The sequence below is a fragment of the Protomyctophum bolini genome (assembly GCF_963924005.1).
Source record: "Protomyctophum bolini genome assembly, chromosome: 22".
Classification (NCBI taxonomy): Eukaryota; Metazoa; Chordata; class Actinopteri; order Myctophiformes; family Myctophidae; genus Protomyctophum; species Protomyctophum bolini.
Window position 1 is genome coordinate 19,618,097 of NC_137883.1, and position 23,052 is coordinate 19,641,148.

Genomic DNA, 23,052 nt, shown 5'->3' on the forward strand with positions numbered 1-23,052 from the left:
ACATCAGTTTCCTACCTACCACAAGTCCACAACTGACAACCAAATATGCGTGTGTAGAGATGTAAAGGTAAAATATTGATCAATCAAACGGTGTGTGACTACCAAATCCGAATCGATGTAGAGAGAAAGAACTGGACCTGTAGAGCAGTGGGGAGATGAAGTGGTTAATTGAATTGAATTCCTCAGTTGCTTGGAGAAATGAACAAAGCAGCATGATGCATGTTTACCTTGCTTCATATTTCAGAGACTGTTCTAAATTCCCCGTTGTGTTGTTTACATGGGCAAAAGCAGTAAACAAAGCTATACATGTTGTCAGCCCCCTGGATCCACAGCATACGTGGCATACAGCGGTTGCAGAACCATGTAGGGGGGCTCTCGTTAAATCGCGAGGCATTGTGGGGCGGAGGTGGCCTTGTACTTGAATAAAGTACCAAGGATTCAACAATGACGTCACATCGATGCGTCATGTAACAGAACCGCGTCAGTCTCTTTGGGCACTGCATGTGGACGATTGTTTGTGACGTCACTGACGTATCCTTGGCTATCTTCACTAGCCTTCTCCATTGAGGCAACCAGGAATTCTTGAAGTAAATAACGGTGGAGAGAGAAACAGTTTGGACATAATAGCTCGCGAAAATTCCTCGTTCCGAGAATTGCGTCGCGTACGAGCCTCAAGTATTGTAAACCATGGGGCAGGAGGAACTCATGAGCACAGCCGAGGACGTGGCCGACCAGGTAACTTTCATTTTGGGCTGCCAGTTGTCAGCTAGCCCGCTATGTTAGCAATCGGCTAACAAGTTGGCACTTGGCAGTGCACTCAGCCACTCACTGGAGGAAAAGTGATTTCTTGAATGGCTTCTCCAATATTCGTTACCGATGGGGTTGTTTAGGCATACTTTTTTTCCCCATTTTGCCCACTAAATTGAATTACTTACTCACATTTTAATGATACATTTCAAGAATGTATTCTTATGACTATGACATGTCTTCTGCACTCACGCGTGCATAAGCAGCAGTTCTGGTACAGTGCCATTGAATATGACTAGTACTAAAGTAACTTAGTCAATGCTACTGCGTCTGCTAGTATACACGTATTACTAAGCAGACATTTTGTGGTGCAAAATGTTTCAAAATGTCATACTGACAAGCTATTTGGATAGCTGTCAGTGACTCATCCAGATCCATTAACATCACATTTGGCCATTTGAGCCAGCTATTGGCAAACAACAAGTAGGCCTGTTCCCCTGACAGGTCATTACGTACGTTTTGTAATTTAAGTTGGCTTAACATAATAAACTCTTATTGTAAAGTGACACTGTGAGGGAGACTTGGGACATGTACGTTGGGTAACAAAAGTTAATAACTTGGCAGAGCTTTTTCATTTTCCCTGCAGTCAGTTATAAGTGATTAAGTGTTCCACCATTCAACTTCATAATTTTAATTTAACCAATATTATATAGAAGAAATAATGACTGAACTGTAACCAAGGACAATTGATAGACTGGAAGAAATACCTATTTAAAACTGCCATAATTATTAGAAAGCTACTGCAACTTACTTGCTCAGAGCCAGAGGTATTATTTACATTTTGCCTAACTAATACTATACTAGATTAGGACCATATGTTTTCATTGGAAGCATTTGTGTCTGTGGCTTTTACTAGCCCAGGCTTTCACAGTTTTGTTGATTCAACTCACTGAAAAGGATGCATATTGCACAAGTAGTATAGGCTACCTTTAATACATGTTGAACTTTTGCAACGTGACAAAAAAATAGATCTCCCAGTCTCTCAACATTTTTCTTCCAAGTCTGCATGGTTTATCACTCAAAGTGATATCCGTGACCGCTACAAAACTGTACATTAATTATTTTCTTGCTACACTCCTAGATGCATTGCATGGCCTGTTTCTCTAGAGTCAAGACTGTCACAGCACCTCAGGCTCATCCCAATTGCTTGCTGCTCCTCCATTCATACAACACACAACGGGCCATGTGGGAGTTGGTGCCTCCTGATAGGCTGTCGAGGTCTGACAGTGCTGATGTGGACTGCTTGATAGGAGGGGCAGGAGAAGGTCACATCATAGGGTGGCCTATGTTAGTAACACATCCAGCAACTTGATAATAGTAGGGAATGCCTATTGCCTAGGAAAGAAGGTAGAAATAAGTAGAATTTGTGGGTACAACACAGCGAGTCCTGAGTCTATTTTCACTACTATATTATTACAACAAGCATCAACAAATCCTCTTTCCATTGTGGATACTGGATATAGATATCATATGCCTAGTTTTCAGTGTATTTTCAGCTTTAGTTGATGTAACATTTCCTCAGCATCTCATCTAGAGTAATCAAATCAATCAAAAAACACATTTACTGTTACATTATTTACACATTGATTGATTTGTCCTTGAGTTGGTCAAAGTGCATGCTTTCTGATTTACCGGTAATAGAGATACCGGAATTTCTACTATAAAAGACCTCCAAAGGGAATTTGTTCTTTTGAACCAAATATAGGCCCAATCCACCCAAACAAGGTTTATATACATAAATAAGCTGAATTGGATTCAATATGAGACCGACAAGTTACAGAAAATGTAATTGGTTGCTTCAAAGAGGTCCTCAGAACTAAAGGCCACCAGGTTCACAGACAGCAGCAAAGGTTGACAGTTATACCTTAAACACCCCTGGCCCTTTGTCAATAGGTGATTTATTGGAAGCATTTTTCCACCAAATAATCAAAATGTTAAATGTCAAAAATAGTTAAATTAGCCGCTCTAAAAGCTTACAATGCGCTATGAGTGACTACTGACTATTGTATGTTTTGCCGTGTAGTATAACCCAATTACATAGGACTTAAGTGGTAAAAAATGTGTGTTATCCGCTCACAGTGACTGCAGTTATGGGTCACAAGTTCACAACTCGCATCCTAATTTGCATAACAACCAGATTAGTTGTTGAAAATGACACCACGGCACCCCATGTCACTTCTTCTCAGCTGCACAGAGATTGGCTTAAAATTGGTGACAGGTGACAGTCAGGCTTCGATATGTTTATTTAAATAGACTCTCTGAAGTCCAACTACAGCCATAAATAGGTCATGGTCATGTCCTGTCTCTCTCCTGTGATGCAAGCATTTTGGGATAGCCTAGTTGGATTGGATTCTATTTAGGGACACCACATGCCTTGCTGATAAAGTGGAGGACAGGACATGGCAAATTGTTACATTTTCCTTAATTCAATGCAAACCTCTTGTTTATAGCTGTGTTATTATTAACAGACCATCAAACCCAAGTGGCACACTTACTGTGTGTGTGTGTGTGTGTGTGTGTGTGTGTGTGTGTGTGTGTGTGTGTGTGTGTGTGTGAGAACTGGTTTCATTTCAACTAAAGATACAAAGCTACAAATTAGCTGTGTAGCTTAAAGCTTTTCATCTTTGTATCTTCTGTATCTGCAGCCAGTGTGAACGCAACATTAAACCATGTTTTGTACAGTGTTTGTACATTTCAGTCGCTCAGACCTTCATCAGGCATCTTCATCAGTGTTTAAGATATGAAAGATATTACTATATTTCTTTAAATTGCCCCTTATGTATTAGGGCTTAGTGCACATATTTCACCCTTTTATTGCTTTTTTTGCCACCATTTTATCACGGCTATAACACCCTTTTATATTCTCCTTCAGTTTCTGCGGGTAACCAAACAGTACCTGCCTCACCTGGCACGCCTGTGTCTCATTAGCACCTTCTTGGAAGATGGTATCAGAATGTGGTTCCAGTGGAATGAGCAGAGAGACTACATTGAGGCTACCTGGAGTTGTGGCTACTTCCTAGCCACATGCTTTGTGCTACTCAACCTCATTGGGCAGCTGGGTGAGTGATGGGCTGCATATAGGCCAAAAGACACTATAATAGAATTGACCTAATGTCAAGTTAGGAATTAACCACACAAGTCCTATTTCATTAATATTTGTCATATGAGTTGTGAGCTTGCAGATTGGTTATTTTAGAATAAACCAATTTCTTTATTCAGCTGCAAAATATCAGACCAAAGTAGGGATACAAAACAAACTGATCAGGAATTGAGGCTAGCTCTGACACAAGCTACTTTTACACATGTGTTGCGCAATATTGGTGAGCTAAGAGTGTCCATTAATGCTGGCTTTGCCTTTCTACACAGAATCAAACTTTAGCCATACGTAGTAAAGCCTCCCCATGTGTGCCTATACTGTACAGTGCATGCTGGCTTTCCGGGAGCAGAGTTGTGGTGTGTTAAACAGCAGTGTCAGTGTTTGACAGCAGTATTGGTAGTTTCTACACATTTACAACTTTAGCTTAAACATTTATTTCCCCAAATCTAGTAAAAATGAACTGACAAAATGCGATGACAACGCAACAGACTTCAGTCACAGACTCTCCAATTCTGAAGCATTCACAAAGTGATGAAAGCTGTTCGTGAGCACTGAGCATGCTAAAGTTGTGAAACGCATTCAGTTCAAGATTACGAAAGAATTACGAAACTCACTTTCAGTTTCACTCTTGTCTCTTTCTCCCTTTATTTTGTTCGTGACAAGAGTGTAAGACACATACACAAGATTACAGCATGGGTACACTATACATTTATAATGACAGCCTATGCATTTATTTATTTCAGATAATACACTTTAGATTTAGGTTGTAGATGTGTTGTTTTTAAATCTGCCGTAACAACTTCAAAGTTATCAACATAGTTGATAACTTTAAATTCCTGGACATACACATCACAGACACATTCACATGGTCACTCAACAACGAGTACATCCTCAAGAAGGCGCAGCAGCGACTGTACTTTCTGAGGCGCCTTAAATAATTTGGCTTAAATACTAGACTAGTGAACTTTTATCGCTGTATAATTGAAAGTGTCTTAACTGGCTGTATCACAGTGTGGTACCGTTAAACACGACCGTTAAAACAGCAGCTAAAATCATCGGCAGCACAGAATTACCCAGTCTCCATAACATCTACACCACTCGCTGTATGAAAAAAGCCCACAACATCATGGAAGACACCAGCCACCCCGCAAATACCCTGTTCAAACTACTCCCTTCCAAAAAACGCTACCAGAGCATCAAATCTCGTACCACCCGTCTCAGTAACAGTTTCTACCCCCAGGCAGTCAGGCTGCTGAACAGCTGACCTTGAACTGTATTGCACTGTTTTGTCACTTCACTTGCACTTTTCCTTTCCTGTTTTTTGTCTTTTTCTTGCACTATATATGTTGTTTATGTAGGACTCTGAGCAAAATAATTTTCATTGTATTTATACTCTGTATCTATACACCTAAACCTGAACCTGATCCCTAACTATTAACCCTGGCATCCCTATTTTGGGCATGCCATTATAATCATTATTATACACATCACATTGCGACGTGTTGTTTGAATTGACTTTGCTAACCAAAGGGATAACAAAAACATCTTGCCTCAAAGGTCTTGCCTAGCTATTTAATGAAAAACACTAGCTATCCACCCAGTGCTCAATATTGAACAGATTTTAACTAGCTAACTTTTACACTGCCTGTTAAAGGGCAGGGATGTTGGCCCATCATGTTGTCAGTCACGCTGTTCTGTGTATAAGGTACAGAAACTGGGTCCATTCCATTTACATGAAACCTTTGTGGCAGAAGTGAAGGACTGAAGGTAGTCTCAGTAAAAGGCAAGGGACAAGGATGTGAAATCTATAGTCTGCAGCTTTCTGCCTTGAACTCTCTGTGCTTCTCTTTATTTATTCTTTAATTGTATTTTTGCTTACACAAATTAGTTATGGATCAGTATGTGTTGCCCTCTCTCTCACACATGCACACTAGGGATGTGTGAGTCTGTCTGTTTTCATTTGAGAAAATTTTAGAGACGCAATACATAGAAATACATTTAAATAAATATAAGTAAATAGTAAGTAATAAGTAAATAGGCCTAGTCTAATAACGACACTCTTTGTATTTTGTGAAATGAATCCGCTAATGACAGCTGTTCCTCATGTGTACGTGTGAGAGAGAGAGGGAGAGAGAGAGAGAGAGAGAGAGAGGAGGATAGAGTAAAAAGTTTACGTGGTTATGCAATGTGGAATGCTGGCATGATATAGGCATTAAGCACGCATAGAGGTGGCCTTTCTATGTGAAAAAGCTACGCCAGCATTAATGAGTCAATGACTGCTCTTCGTTCCAATATTGTGTGATCTCTGTTAAATAACCTAAATGTAGCTGTATTGTATGTACAGTAAATGTTTATTTCTTTTACAGTATTTACAAAAGGTTGAATGGATAAGCTAAAAAGCAATACCGTAGTTGACTATACAATACTGTAACTGGCAGTTTGGAAGTCCTTTTCTGATGCCTCACAGACGGCTATATATCAGAAGCAGTCATCCAGTTACACACTCATCTACACACCACATAGAATTAGCTAATCACAAAATTCTACGTGCACAACAGCCACATTCGCACACAAATTGTACTTTGACGTTTTAACCACATTTATACTACTTTAAGCTCACAACATGATGCTTGTGGTTCTGCTATTTTGAAAATCTTTGGACATTTTTGCATATCGCCGGCACTTTCTGGCAGAAACATTGTATTACCCCTGTTACCTTTCAGGAAATGTTAATGTCTTAATACGTTTCATTGGTTAAATACTGTATGTATAAAATACACCAAATTAAACACTTTCACTTTCAAAAGTAACCGATCCACAAGCTCACAATTGCATTGGGACACGCTGTGACAGTGAGCTTTTATATCGGGTAATTTTGTGAAAAACTACAATAAAGTAGGGCATTGGTTATAAAAACTTAAAGTTTGGACATACTGCTTGCAGAGTTTTGCAGACATACAAGGTTTGTTCCTGACGGCAAGGATACCTTGCCTTTGGCATGAACCTCAACATGCTCAGCGGCAACCCATAGAGCAAATTCTTTATTATATAGTGTACGGAGTCTGAGAACTTATACAATTAATAACGATACATGTATACCGTACACAACACAACAGCTGCAACAATTTGACATTTTTAATGTCATCAATCAAAGAATGAAGAAAAACCCTTTCCAACAGTTGAGAGATGCCACTCTATTTAATCAGCTTTCCTTCTTCTGTATGTGTCACAACAGGTGGTTGTGTCCTCATCCTCAGTAGAAATTTTGTACAGTATGCCTGCTTTGGTTTATTCGGGATCATAGCTACACAGGTGAGAATGTCACACGCATTTTAAGTCCATGAAAACATGCGACAGAATCTCAATGTGTTTTTATTCACTATTTCTGTTTTTTTACCCCCAGACTGTTGCGTACAGCATTTTATGGGACCTTAAGTTTTTGATGAGGTAGGTATCTCTTTGTAGTGATTTGGGTCAGTATTGCTTTGGAGAAGAAACAAAAAAAAAAGTGATTTGTCAAGTGAAATAGTGCCATGCCCTAATATAGGATTAGGAGTGTTGGATAGTTCTTCTGCTACATTCTATTAGTCAGAGGAACAGGAGCATTGTGATTATAAACAATATAAAAGGACATGGCTGTCCTTGGCTTGAACATTGAGGTCCTTGGCCTGCTGTCAGCATGCACAATTAATGTGATGCTGATTAGCCCAGTATGTATGATTAGTTGCAGACAGATGGGGTGAAAACATGATCTCCTGGCAGAGAAACAGTGAAGAATTCTCTTTTACTAATGTCAGTGTTTTCTATCCGAATGAATTTCCAAAACGGGCCTCCAGGTGGCGTAGATGTAAAAACAATGGACACAATACATGAGGAATTGGCAATGACTAAACTGAAGAAAATAAAGGAGAAAAAGTACGACCCATATATGCCTATTGCCTAGCATAGTACTAAATATCTAATGTTCCCCTTTATTTATTTACTTTGGTTATAATATAAAAAACATATCACTGAAGGCATAATAATTTGACTTTAGACATGGATGCATCACTACTAAAAAGTGATTCTGTCTTATTTTCTACTCATTGATTGATACAATTTGATAGTGTCTGCTATAAACACTGTACTACACAAACCAGTAACTTAGTTCTCCCCCATTTTCCATAGAAACCTTGCCCTTGGCGGTGGCCTGCTTCTGCTGCTGGCCGAGTCTCGTTCAGAAGGGAAGAGCATGTTTGCGGGAGTCCCCTCGATGGGAGAGAGTTCACCAAAGCAGTACATGCAGTTGGGAGGCCGAGTACTCCTTGTGCTTATGTTCATGACACTGTTGCACTTTGACTCCAACTTCTTCTCTGTGAGTATCGACAATAACAACATTTTAACCTATAGCCGGATTGAGGCTTTGTTGCATGCGTGCACTGTCGTGCACACAAATTTAACTAAATCAGGCTTAGCCCCCTATCACCCAACTCATAAATAACTAATACAGCACTGCAAATATTTAACAAGTGTGATTTGTGGTTCAGTACATAATGAAGTATATGATTCAGAATATATAAAATGGGTTCCCATGAGGAGGACATGGTAAATGATAAATCAGAATGGCAAGAAAGCCAATTCAACTTTCTCATGACTATTGTTTTGTTCTGAAGGCCCTTTTTTTCAAATATATGTAGTTTGGGGCTGTCAGTAAGTACTTACTTACATCAGGATCTATTACAATTAAAAAATAAATAAATCCCCATATTGATGTAAAATTGCCCAAAATGTTATATCTGCTGCTGTTGTGTAAATATGATTGAAGCCCTTTTTAAGAACTGGCCTTCTGGTTATCAACATAATAACCAATATGCTTCCGGTAAACCTGTTTCCGGCAATAAATACAATCATTTAATACCCTGATTTGATTAAAGAACTAAGGGATTCTTAACTGTTACTTGTCAGTCAGTCTGTTGGAATTGTAGGTGAAGTTGTTGTGGCTGAAGCTTAGAAAGTTGTCATGACAAAGTCTCAGAGGAGGGTTATGTTTGGCACTTACTTGTGTTGTAAAGCCATTTTATATAATAATAATAATCCCAATTAAATCCGTAAGTAATTTAAATAAAATGTATTTTGTTAAGGTTTCATGTTTTAATGCAAAATGTCATTAGAATCTCACAGATTCCGTTTAGTAGATTATATTTATCAAGTTGTAATCCAATTTTTTATACCAGCATTAGATTAGATTATTTTAGCGTCCAGTGTTCCAGAGGCAGTCACCCACTCATCTTGTACCAGAAGAGCTGAATAATACAGATGTTTTTATCCCCATGGCTTCAACAACCCCAACAGGGGGCTGTAACCTATACTGTTAAATTTAAATAATAACAAACCCTCCCTTAAGAACCTTTTGCTTTCCTCTGCAGATCCTGCAGAACATGGTGGGCACTGCCCTCATCGTCCTAGTGGCCATTGGCTTCAAAACCAAACTGGCAGCACTGACCTTGGTGGTGTGGCTTCTGGCCATCAACGTTTACTTCAACGCCTTCTGGACCGTCCCGGCGTATAAGCCCATGCATGACTTCCTCAAGTACGACTTCTTCCAGACCACCTCGGTCATCGGGGGCCTGCTGCTGGTGGTGGCGTTGGGGCCTGGAGGCGTGTCCATGGACGAGAAGAAGAAGGAGTGGTAGGAAGAGGGTGGGTTGAAAAGAAAGACACAGCACCACTAACTGCCCCCCACCTACCACACAGACACAAAGACGTTCCCTTCCTTCCTCTTCATGCTAGGGTACACTTTCTTTTTTTGGCCTATCATATCCCCAGCAACAAACACCTCACCCAGCATTAGACACTCTGGGTCTTTTTGTTTTGTTTTCCTCCCAGCTGCTGGTTCTTGCTTTTTCTTTTTTTGGGGGGGGAGGGGGGAGATAGAATGGATACTGGATTTTTATATACCATATATATATTTATGTCCCCATGTTTCACATTAGGGGTTACAAAATGGCCTAATGAATTATTTGTGTCAAAGTGCAAGGTAACTAACGCACAAGTGAAGGGTGGAGTTTTAGAAGGAAAGGTATCTTTGCTTTTCCTGTGGAAGTTATGAATATGTCTGATGGATGTTATACCACAGCCTCTCATATTTTTTTAAAACACTTTCTTTTTTTGGGGGGGGGGGGGGGGGGCATATATCAGTTTAGGTTCCTGCACGGATGCTTGTCTTTTCTCCGCTCTTAGTGGATATTGGATTATCTAAGACTCACTGGCCATATCGATCGTGAGACATTGGGCACTGAAACAAGAGGACCTCTCACTATTTTGGTTTCCACCTCCCCTTTTTCAGATGCCTGATCCTTCATATATCTATACACATTCAGTCTGAGGTGATTGACTACTGTTTGTACATGAGGGTTGAATTTGGTCGGAGAGGAAGTTGTGGAGTGTACTGATGTTGTACCACTTTCAACCTGGTGTCCCTATTTTGGGCATGTCATAGGGGAAGATTTTCAAAAAATGCTCAAATAGCATATCTACAAGCTCACAGTGCGTCATAATGCGACGAGTTGTGAGCTTGTATATTTGTATATTTTCGCCACGTGGCAACGTCGTGGGACGAAGTGTGAAATATGGCTCAAGTGGTTAAATGAAAATTGCGACACAGTCGTTAACTCCTGAATTTCTTATTTTGGACACTGTACTGTATGTCTTTGGCAAATGCCTAACTAGTGAACTGTGTGTGTGTGAATGGGGATAAACAGGGGGAGGCTCAATATTTGTGAAACGCCATAATATGCCATCTAGAAAGGCAAAGGAGACTAAGCAGAGTCGGTAGCCATGTGGACTTTGCTCAGTGTTTCTAGCTCTGTTTAAGAAAATAAAGATATTCAGTGTATTGATTTACAGAAGTTTATATTGTATTTTGATCATTTGTTTTTGATTTTGGAAGTTCATGGTGAAGAAATAAAAATGCAAAAAGCCATTATTGTCTCAGTCTCAGGACGGATTTGGGCAGATCGTGTGTGGTCAGACTTCTCACAAGGTAAGTATAATATATACAATCATGTAGATTCTATTCTACGGTAGGATGAAGTTTTAGAAGTAATTGATGACTGACAGGTCTTATATAAACGGAATGGTTTCGTTTGGCTGTGAAGCATATGGCTTTATGGCATATGGCTTTAAGCAAGCATATGGCTTTATATTTAATTAATAATTAAATATAAAGCAATATGCTGCATTCATGCAGTCGAATCTGGTGTGAGGTATTTTTGACTGATTATGTGGCTCCATATTCTGTACAATTAAAACTGTTTCTGGAGACTGCAGGTACAAACATGACTTTTAATATACACTTGGGGATTTTAGTTGAAATGCAGGTAACCGACAGTCCTTGGACCAAATGGACCACTGTGTGAGGGAAGGGGACAAAAGAGCAGCGCTACAGAAGATCTACAAGTCTTCATGAACATGGTCTCATCTTTATGAGGAGAGAAAAGTAACACGGCCCCCTCATGTATTAGGAGGGCATTATGAGTCACCAGAATCAAGGATGCTTAGGAAGGGGGCGGGGCAGCTAAAATGAATATCAAATATGTAAATACTGAATGAAGCAATTTAAAAAAAGGTAAGGCGTGTGTGTGTGTGTGTGTGTGTGTGTGTGTTTTAAGGTGCCAGTTAAAATATAGGTCTATTGTTGCTAAATAGCTATGTAAAAAACAAACATAGCAAATTGTATTTGTTTTTATATAATTACGGTATCTTGTCAGGTATTTTCTTTGGTTATATTAGTTTTAGGTTGTCATGGAATTGTTTTATATTTTTATATTATTTATCTATTGTAATGATACCGTAGATAAGAAGATAGAGATGTTAAGAAATCAATAATTATTTAGCCAAATAATGCAATGTATGAAATATGAATTGTATGACATTTGTTTTTCTTTTCTCTGTTTTCTTGGGCCCTATCCATCCTCACATCCTCGTATGTAATGTGCGGACGGTAAAACGTAGAGGTTACCGGACACCGGTATTTACCATATGATAGAATTTCTCAATTCTATTCTAATACATATCACACAGATTTGCACAGGGCCCAGTCAGTGCCCACTGCCCAGATTGCGCTTTGCAAAAGTGCCCAGTTCAGCTGGCAGCATCCTTGACCACAGCCTTGGAGGCGCGACCATCCCTTCGACCGATGGGATCCAGCCTGGTCAAACCCGCCAATCATCATCGGTGATGATGACACACACCACAACGTGTTGCTGCGTGAGCTATGAGCGTAATATCTGATATATAAAATCTGTGATAGGCATTCGGCTCACTCGTTACTGCTGCTAGCCGCTGGTAGACATTTACTGCTGCTCACAAGGTACGTTTCAGAACGTTTCGCATACCGTAAGGCTCTAGGTATGACTCTTTTTATTCCTTAAACTTAGTTTGCAGTGCACTAGAATACCGCTAGCTGCAGAATTAGCATGCAATTCCCCTCTAGTGCTGTGTGATTTTACTGTCAAATTTACAAACGTATTATAAACGCCTAGGCTTAAAACTGATGAAGTTGAAGTGAACATTGTAGAATGAAAAGCAGGACACATACACAGGTCATGTTTTTATTTATTTATTTACACTGCTTTTGAGAAACGGCTGATTGAAGTTATACAAAAAAGACAAATCACAGCTGCTACAGGGGTGGGTAAGGCATGCCAAAAGATTATGCCCAATTTAAAGTTGCCTGACAAAAGATACAAGATGACCAAGTGGCCATTCTGGCCAAAATGCATGCATTTACTATTTCCAACAAAATTAGTTTTGAGAACAGCAGTGCAAAAACATTTATAGCATCGCCCTACATTATACCAGGGTATCACTAATTCCATCTGCTGTTAGTTTAGTTTTTACATTGTGCTATGAATGATTTACTAAATGTGCTAGTGTTTTAGTAGGCAGTGTATTTCGTGTGGTGTAATATGCATGCATTTTGATAAATGTTAAAGGTATTGAATAACATATAGCAATACTACTACTAATAATATTCCTTCCACACATGTTAGTTTGCCAATGGATCCTCATAGATTAATTTGTCACTTTATGTCACCTTTGGCTGAGATTGTCCACTGGTGTTTGTTTATTCTATATGTCCTGGAAACGTGCATGTAAGGAGTAAATACATAATCCACCAGCTAATGTAGATGTCATTATCCTTCTCACAAGTTACCATTTCCTTTCCGAGTGTCAAAATCTGCACCATCTGTTATCAAGGCTTTTCAGAATTCAGAAGTTATGATGTTACTATCTATAAATCAGAATGTCAGAGATCATTCATTTATTCACCTTACAGTCAGGAAAAAAGCTTTGCCGTGTTGATTGAATTATTGTAATGGCTTAATTTTGTTTTTAATTTTATTGACAGCTTGTAAAGTAAATCATCACCATGTCAAAAGGAACAGTGGTTCTGGCCTACAGTGGTGGACTGGACACCTCCTGTATTCTGGTGTGGCTCAAGGAGCAAGGCTATGATGTTATTTGCTACTTGGTAAGGTAACTAAAGTTACTGTGTGTGTGTGTGTGTGTGTGTGTGTGTGTGTGTGTGTGTGTGTGTGTGTGTGCGCGCACGTGCGTGCGAGTTACTGCCTTGTCTTATTGACTACTACATGACTCAAAAGTCTACATTTTTAAGCTCGCCTTGATGCACACCTTACAAGTTGATGAAAGGTGCATATGACAAAGGGAGGTCCAAACATATATACCAGTATCAAAGAAAAATGTCCTGCTGCCTAGGAACTTGCTAAAAACACGTCATCATGACAGACATGTCTGTCCTGATGAAAGTCTAACGACCATACATTTTAATGAAATAAAAACAACACTATTGTACAGTTAAGAGTACAATATAACAGTGAGACATTTAGACCCTGGTGTCAGTTAGGACACAGACCTTTACTGAGGATATCAATCAAATTATTTTGTTCACAATGCATCGCGTGTTGTTAGCTTGTGCAGCGGCTATTTTCAAATAGCCAAAGTTTAAAATGGGGCTTAAGTGGTTAACCCCCTATCACAGGGTTTTGCAGCATAATACCAGTGCAAAGCTACCTAGATTAACTTTTGGCCTGTAGGCGGTGCAGAATTGCACAGCATGCAGATTTCCCTCTTGTGTAGCCTAACTCTTCATTCAGTGGTTGGCTATACAGGCGAAGAGAGTCGCGGAAAGCAAGGCAGTGTCTATTAGACATAGCATGTAGTTAACAGCTATGGCACGCAAGGCTCGTGACCCCGTAGATCTTGTTGGTTTTGGGATGACCCACTTCACGGGAAGAGTAGAAAAATAAAAGCACTGCAGTGGCCCCGTATCTAACATGTTGTTCTTGTTGAAATGACATGACATGCACAGTACACACATGGTCTACTCTTGCGTGAAATACGCTATAAATCGTTGTTTCAGTACTATGCCCTTCCAGTTCACTAAAGAAGAGCTTTGCATCACAAATCTGTATATTTTTATTTTAAAGCGATTATTGAAATGGATAATATATCGGCTTTAATAATGTATTTGTGTTAGTCCCAACACGATAATAGTGATACTAGCTTCAGTAACTTAAAGCATCAGAGTATCATGTGTTATGTATGAGATGAGTGAAATCACATGTCCAACATCCTTCTCTTAGTACTAGCCATTCTGGGTGTATAGCACTCGCAATTCGCAAATATCTTAGTACTACCAATGCTGGCCATATAGCACTCATTTATAACATGGTAATAGCCATTCTGTCACTGTGTGTATAGAAAGTATAAGCCAAATGCGCTGTGAGCTTGTAGATCTTAAGGTGTGCCCATCGGCACACTAGTATACTGCCATAACCCATAAGCTGTGGCCTGTTGGAATAAGAATAGCAGACAGACTATCATGTAACTAATTGAAAATACAAATGGTCATGAAAATATAATAGTTTATTCCTTATGACCAGTAAGTCTTGTACAGCAGAACAGCACAGTTTGTGATAATCCACACAATATTTATGTCTTGACATTATTTTGCTTAACAGACAGACAGTGGCAAAAAGCTACTATAGTCCCAGGTTTATAGTGTTTCGAGTTCAACACTGGCTTGCCTTTGATCCTGTAGTTGAAAGGTGAAGTGAGTGCTTAATACAAACTTAATTAGCCACGAGTGACGCAGGTAAAAATGTTATCCATTTGATTGGCTGTGCAAATTCTGTGCTTGCAGGCAAATATTGGACAGGAAGAGGACTTCGAAGCTGCCAAGGTGAAGGCTATACAACTAGGTGCAAAGAAGGTGAGTATGGCTGTCGTATGAAACAATATACTAACTAAAAAGTGGTCTCTGTACTCAGTTCTGTTAAACCTAGAGGAAACGTTGGTTTCATCAGGAAACCCACGTTTTTTGCATCGTTCGTGTGCTGCCTTCTCCTTCTCAACAGAACATACTAACTATATGATATGATATACAGGTTTACTTTTGTGTACATGGTAAGTGCTGAGGACTTACTCAGGGTGCCATTACTGTAATAACTTTGTACTCATGTACATAATAAAATCATAACGAAGTCCGACTAATAGATGTAAGTATGGCAAGATGATTATGATATTTATACTGCTAAATGCCTAAATTGTAAATTGTAGGAAAGATCTGAACTAGGAAGACTCACTACAAGTTCACTTTTAGTGTTAACCGTTATGTCTGCTCTGCTGCTTGTGTGGGTGCAAAGACTAATGACTGGAGACAGTTTATCTGTTTACTGATTAAAGGACAGATGTTGCGTACCAGACCAGACGTTATAAAATAACTTGTCCCTGGCACTGCCGGCAGCCAGACAGACAGTGAAGCAGGTGTACATTTGTAGATTTTTACTTCACCATTAACCCTAGCATTTCATATACATTCGGCAAAAATAGCGGACATGCAAGCTCAGTTGTGACTCAGAGAGTATGTTTTGCACTCCGTCCGTGAGTGTGTGTCCGTCCGTCCGTCTGTTACCAGCTAGTCTCCGGCACCATTAACCTGGTCAATGCCAAATTTTGCACACACACTCCCTGGATGCCAACGATGAATGTTTTAATCTTGTTCAGTTGTTACTGGTCCCAGTCACGCTAACATTTTATCTGGTGCTTAAAAAAACATCTCCGAATAATAACGCTAATGTAAATATAATAGAATTTCCTGTCTCTGGCCATAACATATTTCAGTCCCTGATCCCTTTATCCTGCTTCTAAGCACCCTACATCCTTCCGTTGTCTTGCTTTCACTTCAAACTCTGCTCATTATATCTGTCAGGCCCGGTCAGGCCTTCTTAGTTACTCCTTCCATATACTGTTATCCCAGTTTATTTTAGTTATTGCATTGTCTCTTTTACGCACTGATACATTTTAATGATGTTATCTGTATTATTTCCAATAATACAGTGTTAGATGATTGCAGTATAATATAACATTTATATTATACTGTGTCTCACTGCTTGCCAAGAACTGCTTGTGTAAAAACACAATGCAATGATTTTTTTATTTATTTTGTGGTGAAATGTGTCGTAAATGTGGGACTCAAGTGCTAACTTTTCTTTTCTTTTTGGGGGAAATTGGAAATGAGATTAAGCCTAGCCATGCATAGAAACACCAACAGAAGTTCATACTTCTCTAAACCAATACATTTCTCAAGGGTGCTGTTTCAGGCCATAGACTCAGTGATCAAGCCTACCACTTTTTCAGCCATTCCACTGAAACCCACTGAAGCAGGCAGGCGATATTATGTCCCTCACATGTCTTTCTCACATTTAGTGCTGGATGTCCCAGAACTTCTTCCAGCTAAATGAGCCATGAGGCTCCTAATTGGTCCCCCAAATTCCACCCTTAACCCTGTTAAGAATGCAGCCCATAATCTGGGTGTGATTTCTGACACTGACTTGTCCTTCCAAGGTCAATGGAATTCAAGGATTGTACAAACATGCTTCTTTTAGCTCATTTGCAAACCTTGAAAGGTTGTTCATGTTTTTATTTAATAACTATTGCAACTCCCTGTGCTCTGAGCCAAGTGTAAAGGCTGTCTCCTGTCTTCAACTTTTGCAAAATTCTGCCGCTAGAATAGAATAGAATAGATTATTGACCAATTCTAAGAAACACAACAATATTACACCATCCTTGCTTCTCTTCACTGGTTGCCTGTGAGTTTCAGAATGGATTTTTCTCTTAGTTGTTCAAACTCACCTCATCACCTGGGGTGATCTGGCTTATTATCAATGTTTGCTTTTAGCAACCGATTTCTCTTAGTTGTTCAAACTCACCTCATCACCTGGGGTGATCTGGCTTATTATCAATGTTTGCTTTTAGTGGCCAAGTCAGTGTGTGTCACTTCAAAAACTGAACATTTTGTCAGGATACAAACGCCTGGCTGGCACCCCAGAACCATTATCTATACAAACCGTTACAATGTGTATCAACGTAGTTGTCTACATCCTCCCCAAGACCAACAGTAGGATAGTTTTCAGTTCAAGCACCAGATAACACTTGAGAGGTTTACACACACACACACACACACACACAAGCGCCATTCTGTGGGTGTCTGTTATGTGTCATAAAACTGATGTGTCAAGCAGCTGACCAATTTGGCGGTCTATTTAGGCTTTAGTGAAACTGTTGTCGGTGTCACTGGAGGTTGGTAATGGTATGCACCTGTTTCATGTTACCCAGTGTCTACAGTGGGTTGGGCTTCCCTAAGGGCCAGTGAGTCGATGTGTTTCCTCCAACTGCGCCTTGGTCTGCCCCGGGGGCACCTCCCAGTGGGACGTGCCTCGAGGACCTCCTTAGGGAGACGCCCGAGAGGCATCCTAACCAGATGCCCGAGCCACCTAAGCTGGCTCCTTTCCAGGCGAAGAAGCAGCGACTCTACTCCGAGTCTCTCTCACGTGACTGTAACCGATGCCAGCCCCCCGTCGAAGAAAACTCATTTCGGCCGCTTGTATTCGCAAACCTTATTCTTTCGGACCCACACTTTTTTGTTGGGGCTGGGGCTAGTTATTTATTTATAGTTATTATTTATTCTCCTTTCTTGTTTGTCTTCAAATGTTCTGAGCAGTGAGTAATATGTCTAAATGGCAAGATCAAATATAATATTCACATTTGTAAACACATTTTTGAATAAAATGTAAAAATCTGTTTCTGACTGGAATAGAAAAAAAAGATTATAATTAATGATTAAAATAACACCACCATCCACATTTTACACCAAGCCACCATCAGAGAAACTCACCAGAAACCAACTTGTGCATGTTGAATGGCAACTTTAGTGTTCACAGCTAAAATCTGTATATTTACGAAGACAAAATCCTTTCTCCCTTCATTCGTATAGGTGTTTATCGAGGACATCCAGGCAGAGTTTGTGGAGGAGTTCATCTGGCCTGCGGTTCAGGCCAATGCCATCTATGAGGACCGCTACCTGCTGGGCACCTCAGTGGCACGGCCCTGCATCGCCCGGCGCCAGGTTCAGATTGCGCGTCAGGAAGGAGCGCAGTTTGTTTCCCACGGCGCAACTGGAAAGGTTAGCGTGGATTAAAGTTCTCTGTCACTACGACTGATTTCAGTCATTTGGATTCCATAGAAGCCAGCGTGTCTTCTGTGAAAGCATTTTAATTTCAAGGACCGTCATAACTTGTACAAATTGCTGGTCCATTTGGTTCCATTTGTTACACTCAGAGTTACAGACCTGTATATCTCAGAATTACAGAACCCTAAGGATCCATTTGGAACTCCCGATAGGAATCGTTAAAGGGAACCGCTAAGCCTTAGCGGTTCCCTTTAACGATTCCATATGTTAATATGGGGGTGGGTTCAATGAATCGATTATTAATCGGCAGAGCTGTCGACTATTGTCAACATATTCCCCAATTTCCACTGAGATTATGGGGTGAATGAATGTGGCCAGACTAGAGTTCTCATCGGGCCCGAAATTTGAAGCCCGGCCCGGCCCTAACTGGGTCAGCCCGAAGCCCGGCCCGGCCCTAAAAAATACCATAATGTTAGGCCCGAAGCCCTATAAAGCCTGACAAAGAAAAAAAAGAACGCCACTTTTATTGCATGGCCAGCGCATGCTGCTGCGCTGGCCTTGCAATAAAGTGGTGTTCTTTTTTTTCTTTCAGTGTGTGTCTGTGTGAGAGTGAGAACGGAGTTCAATGGACTTATCGCCGAAATAAAGGATTTATGTAGCTCATTTATGTACCATTTCCATATCATTCTAATGGATTCCATTTCCAGTGGTGGTGAGTACTGTAGCTCCCCATTTCCTCTGAAGTGAAGCTATGTCCAAGACCCCAAGTATCGTCCCCGTTCGGTGTCCAAAAGAACAAACATAGCCTACAAAGTTTACAAACCATCCATGCACCCGCTCATGGCGTGTCTCGACAGCTTAGAGATCTGTTATTTTAAATCGGGCACATATAACGAGGAGCGCCGCTGCCGCACTGAGGGACGGCGGTTATAATACTAATCATTTTGTAAATCAAATAGCCATTAGCCTGTAGCCTGCAGTGGACTGTAACATTGCGTGGTCAGATCATACACTACAGAATATGGATCGTTGGTGACTATATGACGTTGATTAGGCCTAATGATTAGGTTATTCATCGCAGCCAGCTGGGTTTAACGAGATGGCTCAGTGCAACTGTTTTTGTTATGTTGCAGTCTATCGTGTGATAATCCGATTGATTTATAAAACATTTAGCATTATGAACTGAAGCTCATTTGGTGCGCCGCAAACCAGAGGCCAGCCAGCGGTATAAACATTAAACAACCACCCCACCGTTCACTTCTCTCTGCCTGCGCAGTCAGTAATCCATTCCAAGCCCCCCACCTCCACTCCTCCGTCTTCCTCCTGTCACAAGTGAATCGCCATAGCGCAGCCCTCTTCATAATAAATACATACTTGTAGGCTATATAGCCTACACATTACACAAATAACAGAATTGCTATTTTTATTATAATAACATTTTTGAAAAAAGAAAAAAAGAAAATCACGGAAAATCACAGAGCCTGAGGCCCGGCCCGGCCCGGCTAATTAGCATATTTTTTGGGGCCAGACCCATCTTCTCTTTCTGTCATAGTGACATTGTCCTGCATCAGATCATGTCCAAATCAGGTTCTCCAATCTCCAGTAGCCTCTTCAGTTTTTTGAACATTTTTTGAGTGGTGCAACCACTCCCTTACGGAGCTATGTGTGTGGCTGGCTGGGTCTGAGCACTATGTGTGTGTGTGTGTGGCTGGCTGACTGGGTCTGAGCATACATAGACAGATAGATAGATAGATTATAGCAGTGACTGACTGAGACATCGAGCGTGCGTGCGCAACTGGTTCCAATGCGGCCCTCGCCCCAAGTTGAGTTCGACACCCCTGCGCTAAGGGATCGTACCGTTAAGGAAGTAGGAACCAGAACTGCCAGAACTGTTATTAAATATCTTTCTGAACTGTGACATACATAGTTACATACATGTATTTAATGTCTAATTTTCACAGAAGTAGCCAAAACTGACTAGACCTGTTCTGTCTGAACTGTGGTACTGGTTGATGAGTGACAGTTAATGTAATGTTTTCAAGGTCTCTCATCCTCTTTATTCTCTTCCTAATTATGTTATTATATTTCAATTAGTAAAATCTCCCTACCTGAGCTAAATACTTACCGTAAATACGGGTGTCTATAAACAATTGCACAGCTACCTATACTATAACTATATGCTAGCTACAAACGTAACCCCGGTTATTTGAGTATATATATATATATATATATATATATGAGTGAGATGTCTCGCTTATGAGAAAGAGCCCCCTGGTTTGATCACAGAAACATTTATTATACATTTCCAGACAATTCATTAGCTGGATCAAGGTCGCACCAGGCCACGTCAGCAGGTCAGGCCCTTTGTGCTACATAAGGGTCTGCCGTGACAGTTTAAAGTGCATTGAATTTTCACCTGCATGAAATGTGCTACAAAAATTATAATCTTTGATTAATCGACTTCACTTCCTGTTTTGGGCTTGGATGAATTGTACATTGTGAGTGACCCGGCTCAAGGCCTCAACTCTCAACACTTCCCACAGTGTTTTCTACTATGGTGCCCACTACTGCCATTTGTGATGCAGTGTCATACTTTTGCCTCTAGAGGGAGCTAAACACCACTGAATCCAGTTCAGAGAAAGATGACTTTTTGATTGATTGATTGATTGATTTAAATATTTATCACAGTTTGCAGAATTACAGTACATTTCAAGCACAACTCAATACAAAGACTGTTAACTGTGAGTGGACGACCCAATAAAGCGTTACACTTGTTTACAAGAGGGTCCACCTTGTTCAATTCATCAAAAATAGTTATAAAAACTATACATGGTACACACAGGCATGGCTTTACAGCTTCCTCTATTATTCCATTATCCCAGATTCGAAATATTCTACAAGAAAAATGCATGTAAATATTTGACAACAAAGCAGTCCTGAGGTCTTCTTGTGTAGCTAAAAGAGTTTGTTTTATTTTACAGGGCAATGACCAGGTCCGTTTTGAGCTCACATGCTATGCTCTTTATCCTGATGTTAAGGTGGGTTTTCTCTGCTGTAAGGTGCTTCATTCTGGACCAGTGATTCTCAAACCTTTTAATTTCATGGACCCCCAGTTTGATTTCCATAGCCCACAGAACCCCATTTGACACGATTCTGGGACCTACACTGTAGGTTGCAGTAAAGTAATTAAACTCTAAAGGTGGGGTGAGCGAATGTCGCCTCAGTTGGGATTGTCCATCTGGAGCGAAGATACCGAGGCACTGGAACACTGCGTTCACGCCGTGCCGTTCGCTTCGTTCACAGCGCTCATGCAACTTCAAGTTGCATTGACTTCAATGTAACTTGAAGTCAATGCAAAATCTCCAAGTCATTGCATTGACTTTGTATCATACAAAGTCAATGTATGTAATTACGCCACTCAAACAAATATTGTCTTTCGATGAGAATGTACCTATGAGTGTCCATTTGTACACTGATTTACAGACCTGTAAGGGTCCATTTGGTTCCTATCCCAACTATCAATCATTTAGCTTGGGACACCCTGGACATCCATGATCACCCAAGTACCCCTGGGGGTCCCTGGACCCCATTTGAGAACCAGTGGTCTGGACTACACCATAAAACATCCGTTTGTTTGATTATATTGAAACAGTCTAGTTGCGTGTTGTGACACTGTCTTTCTACTGTATGTGACTTCCACTTTAGATCATCTCACCGTGGAGGATCCCTGAATTCTACACTCGCTTCAGAGGGAGAAAGGACCTGATGGAATATGCTCAGGTTCATATGACTGCATTGCTACACAGTCACACATGCAACATGAGGGAGCTCAATCCCCCCCACTAGAGGGCGGTGATGATATTTCAGTTAAAGAAAACCTTTTCTTTCTTTTTTTTTACATGCTGGAAGTTCAAATAATGTTGAACAACAGTAACAATGTTACAATTTCAGATTCTCATAAACAATGAATATATTATATACATTTTGGAAATCCTGTGACCAGTTAAATCTGCCCCATCCATAAATTGAGTGGTTTAGTGAAGTTCAGGTGTAGAAGTGTACAAGGACACTAATACCAATATTCATTTGATTTCATATTCAACAGTAGAAAGTGTTCCAGAGCATTGCAAATATAGAGCTGGTTTTGAATGCTAGACATTTACAATCTACATATTAACCTAGCCAGTATTATACTAGCCTTGCATGGCCAGCAGGGCCGGATTAACACCTCTGAGGGCCCCTGTGCACTGAAGCTCGAAGGGCCCCCCTTCACATGCACACGTAAATCTTTGTGCGCGCGCTTATTGTGCACGCAATTTTCTGTTTTGGGCCGTTTCGGGGCGGTTTTATGCTGTTATATTGGGTGTGATAGCCAATCTAGCGCATTGCTGCTTTACACACAATTGCACTTTTCAGCTGCCTTCCAACAATAAAACACAAATCTTTTTAGACACCATTTATTTAATTTGGATTAGCAGGGAACATTTCCGTGGAGCTAAAAGAAAGAAAAAGAAAATAAAAACTCGTGCCCAAAGTGCCCATATGGTAGATCCAGCCCTGATGGCCAGACTAATATCACAGCATGGATTTTAGTCTGGAATCTCTTGTGTGGAAA

At 40.4% G+C, this 23,052-nt stretch overlaps 2 protein-coding genes across 2 annotated transcripts in view; both read left to right on the top strand.

Annotated features, from left to right (window-relative positions):
* Positions 1 to 548: 548 nt before the first annotated feature.
* Positions 549 to 10,796, top strand: surf4 (surfeit 4). Its single transcript, XM_080794416.1, has 6 exons — positions 549 to 735; positions 3,680 to 3,866; positions 7,140 to 7,216; positions 7,308 to 7,351; positions 8,072 to 8,258; positions 9,310 to 10,796. The coding sequence occupies exons 1-6, from the start codon at positions 688 to 690 to the stop codon at positions 9,574 to 9,576; spliced, it is 810 nt and encodes a 269-aa protein (XP_080650542.1). The 5' UTR covers positions 549 to 687; the 3' UTR covers positions 9,577 to 10,796.
* A 1,326-nt stretch (positions 10,797 to 12,122) lies between these two features.
* The window catches only part of ass1 (argininosuccinate synthase 1), a 36,234-nt gene continuing 25,304 nt past the window's right edge, over positions 12,123 to 23,052 (top strand). The window contains exons 1-6 of the mRNA XM_080755441.1: positions 12,123 to 12,254; positions 13,296 to 13,418; positions 15,111 to 15,179; positions 18,243 to 18,431; positions 21,419 to 21,475; positions 22,143 to 22,217. Coding sequence (XP_080611567.1) covers positions 13,317 to 13,418; positions 15,111 to 15,179; positions 18,243 to 18,431; positions 21,419 to 21,475; positions 22,143 to 22,217 — 492 coding nt within the window. The 5' untranslated portion in view covers positions 12,123 to 12,254; positions 13,296 to 13,316. The remainder of the gene's footprint in view (positions 12,255 to 13,295; positions 13,419 to 15,110; positions 15,180 to 18,242; positions 18,432 to 21,418; positions 21,476 to 22,142; positions 22,218 to 23,052) is intronic.

Coding starts and splice junctions, on each gene's coding strand:
- surf4 (XM_080794416.1), top strand. CDS start 688: ATGGGGCAGGAGGAACTCATGAGCACAGCCGAGGACGTGGCCGACCAG. Junction 7,217..7,307: donor TCGGGATCATAGCTACACAG/GTGAGAATGTCA, acceptor TTTTACCCCCAG/ACTGTTGCGTACAGCATTTT. Junction 7,352..8,071: donor GACCTTAAGTTTTTGATGAG/GTAGGTATCTCT, acceptor CATTTTCCATAG/AAACCTTGCCCTTGGCGGTG.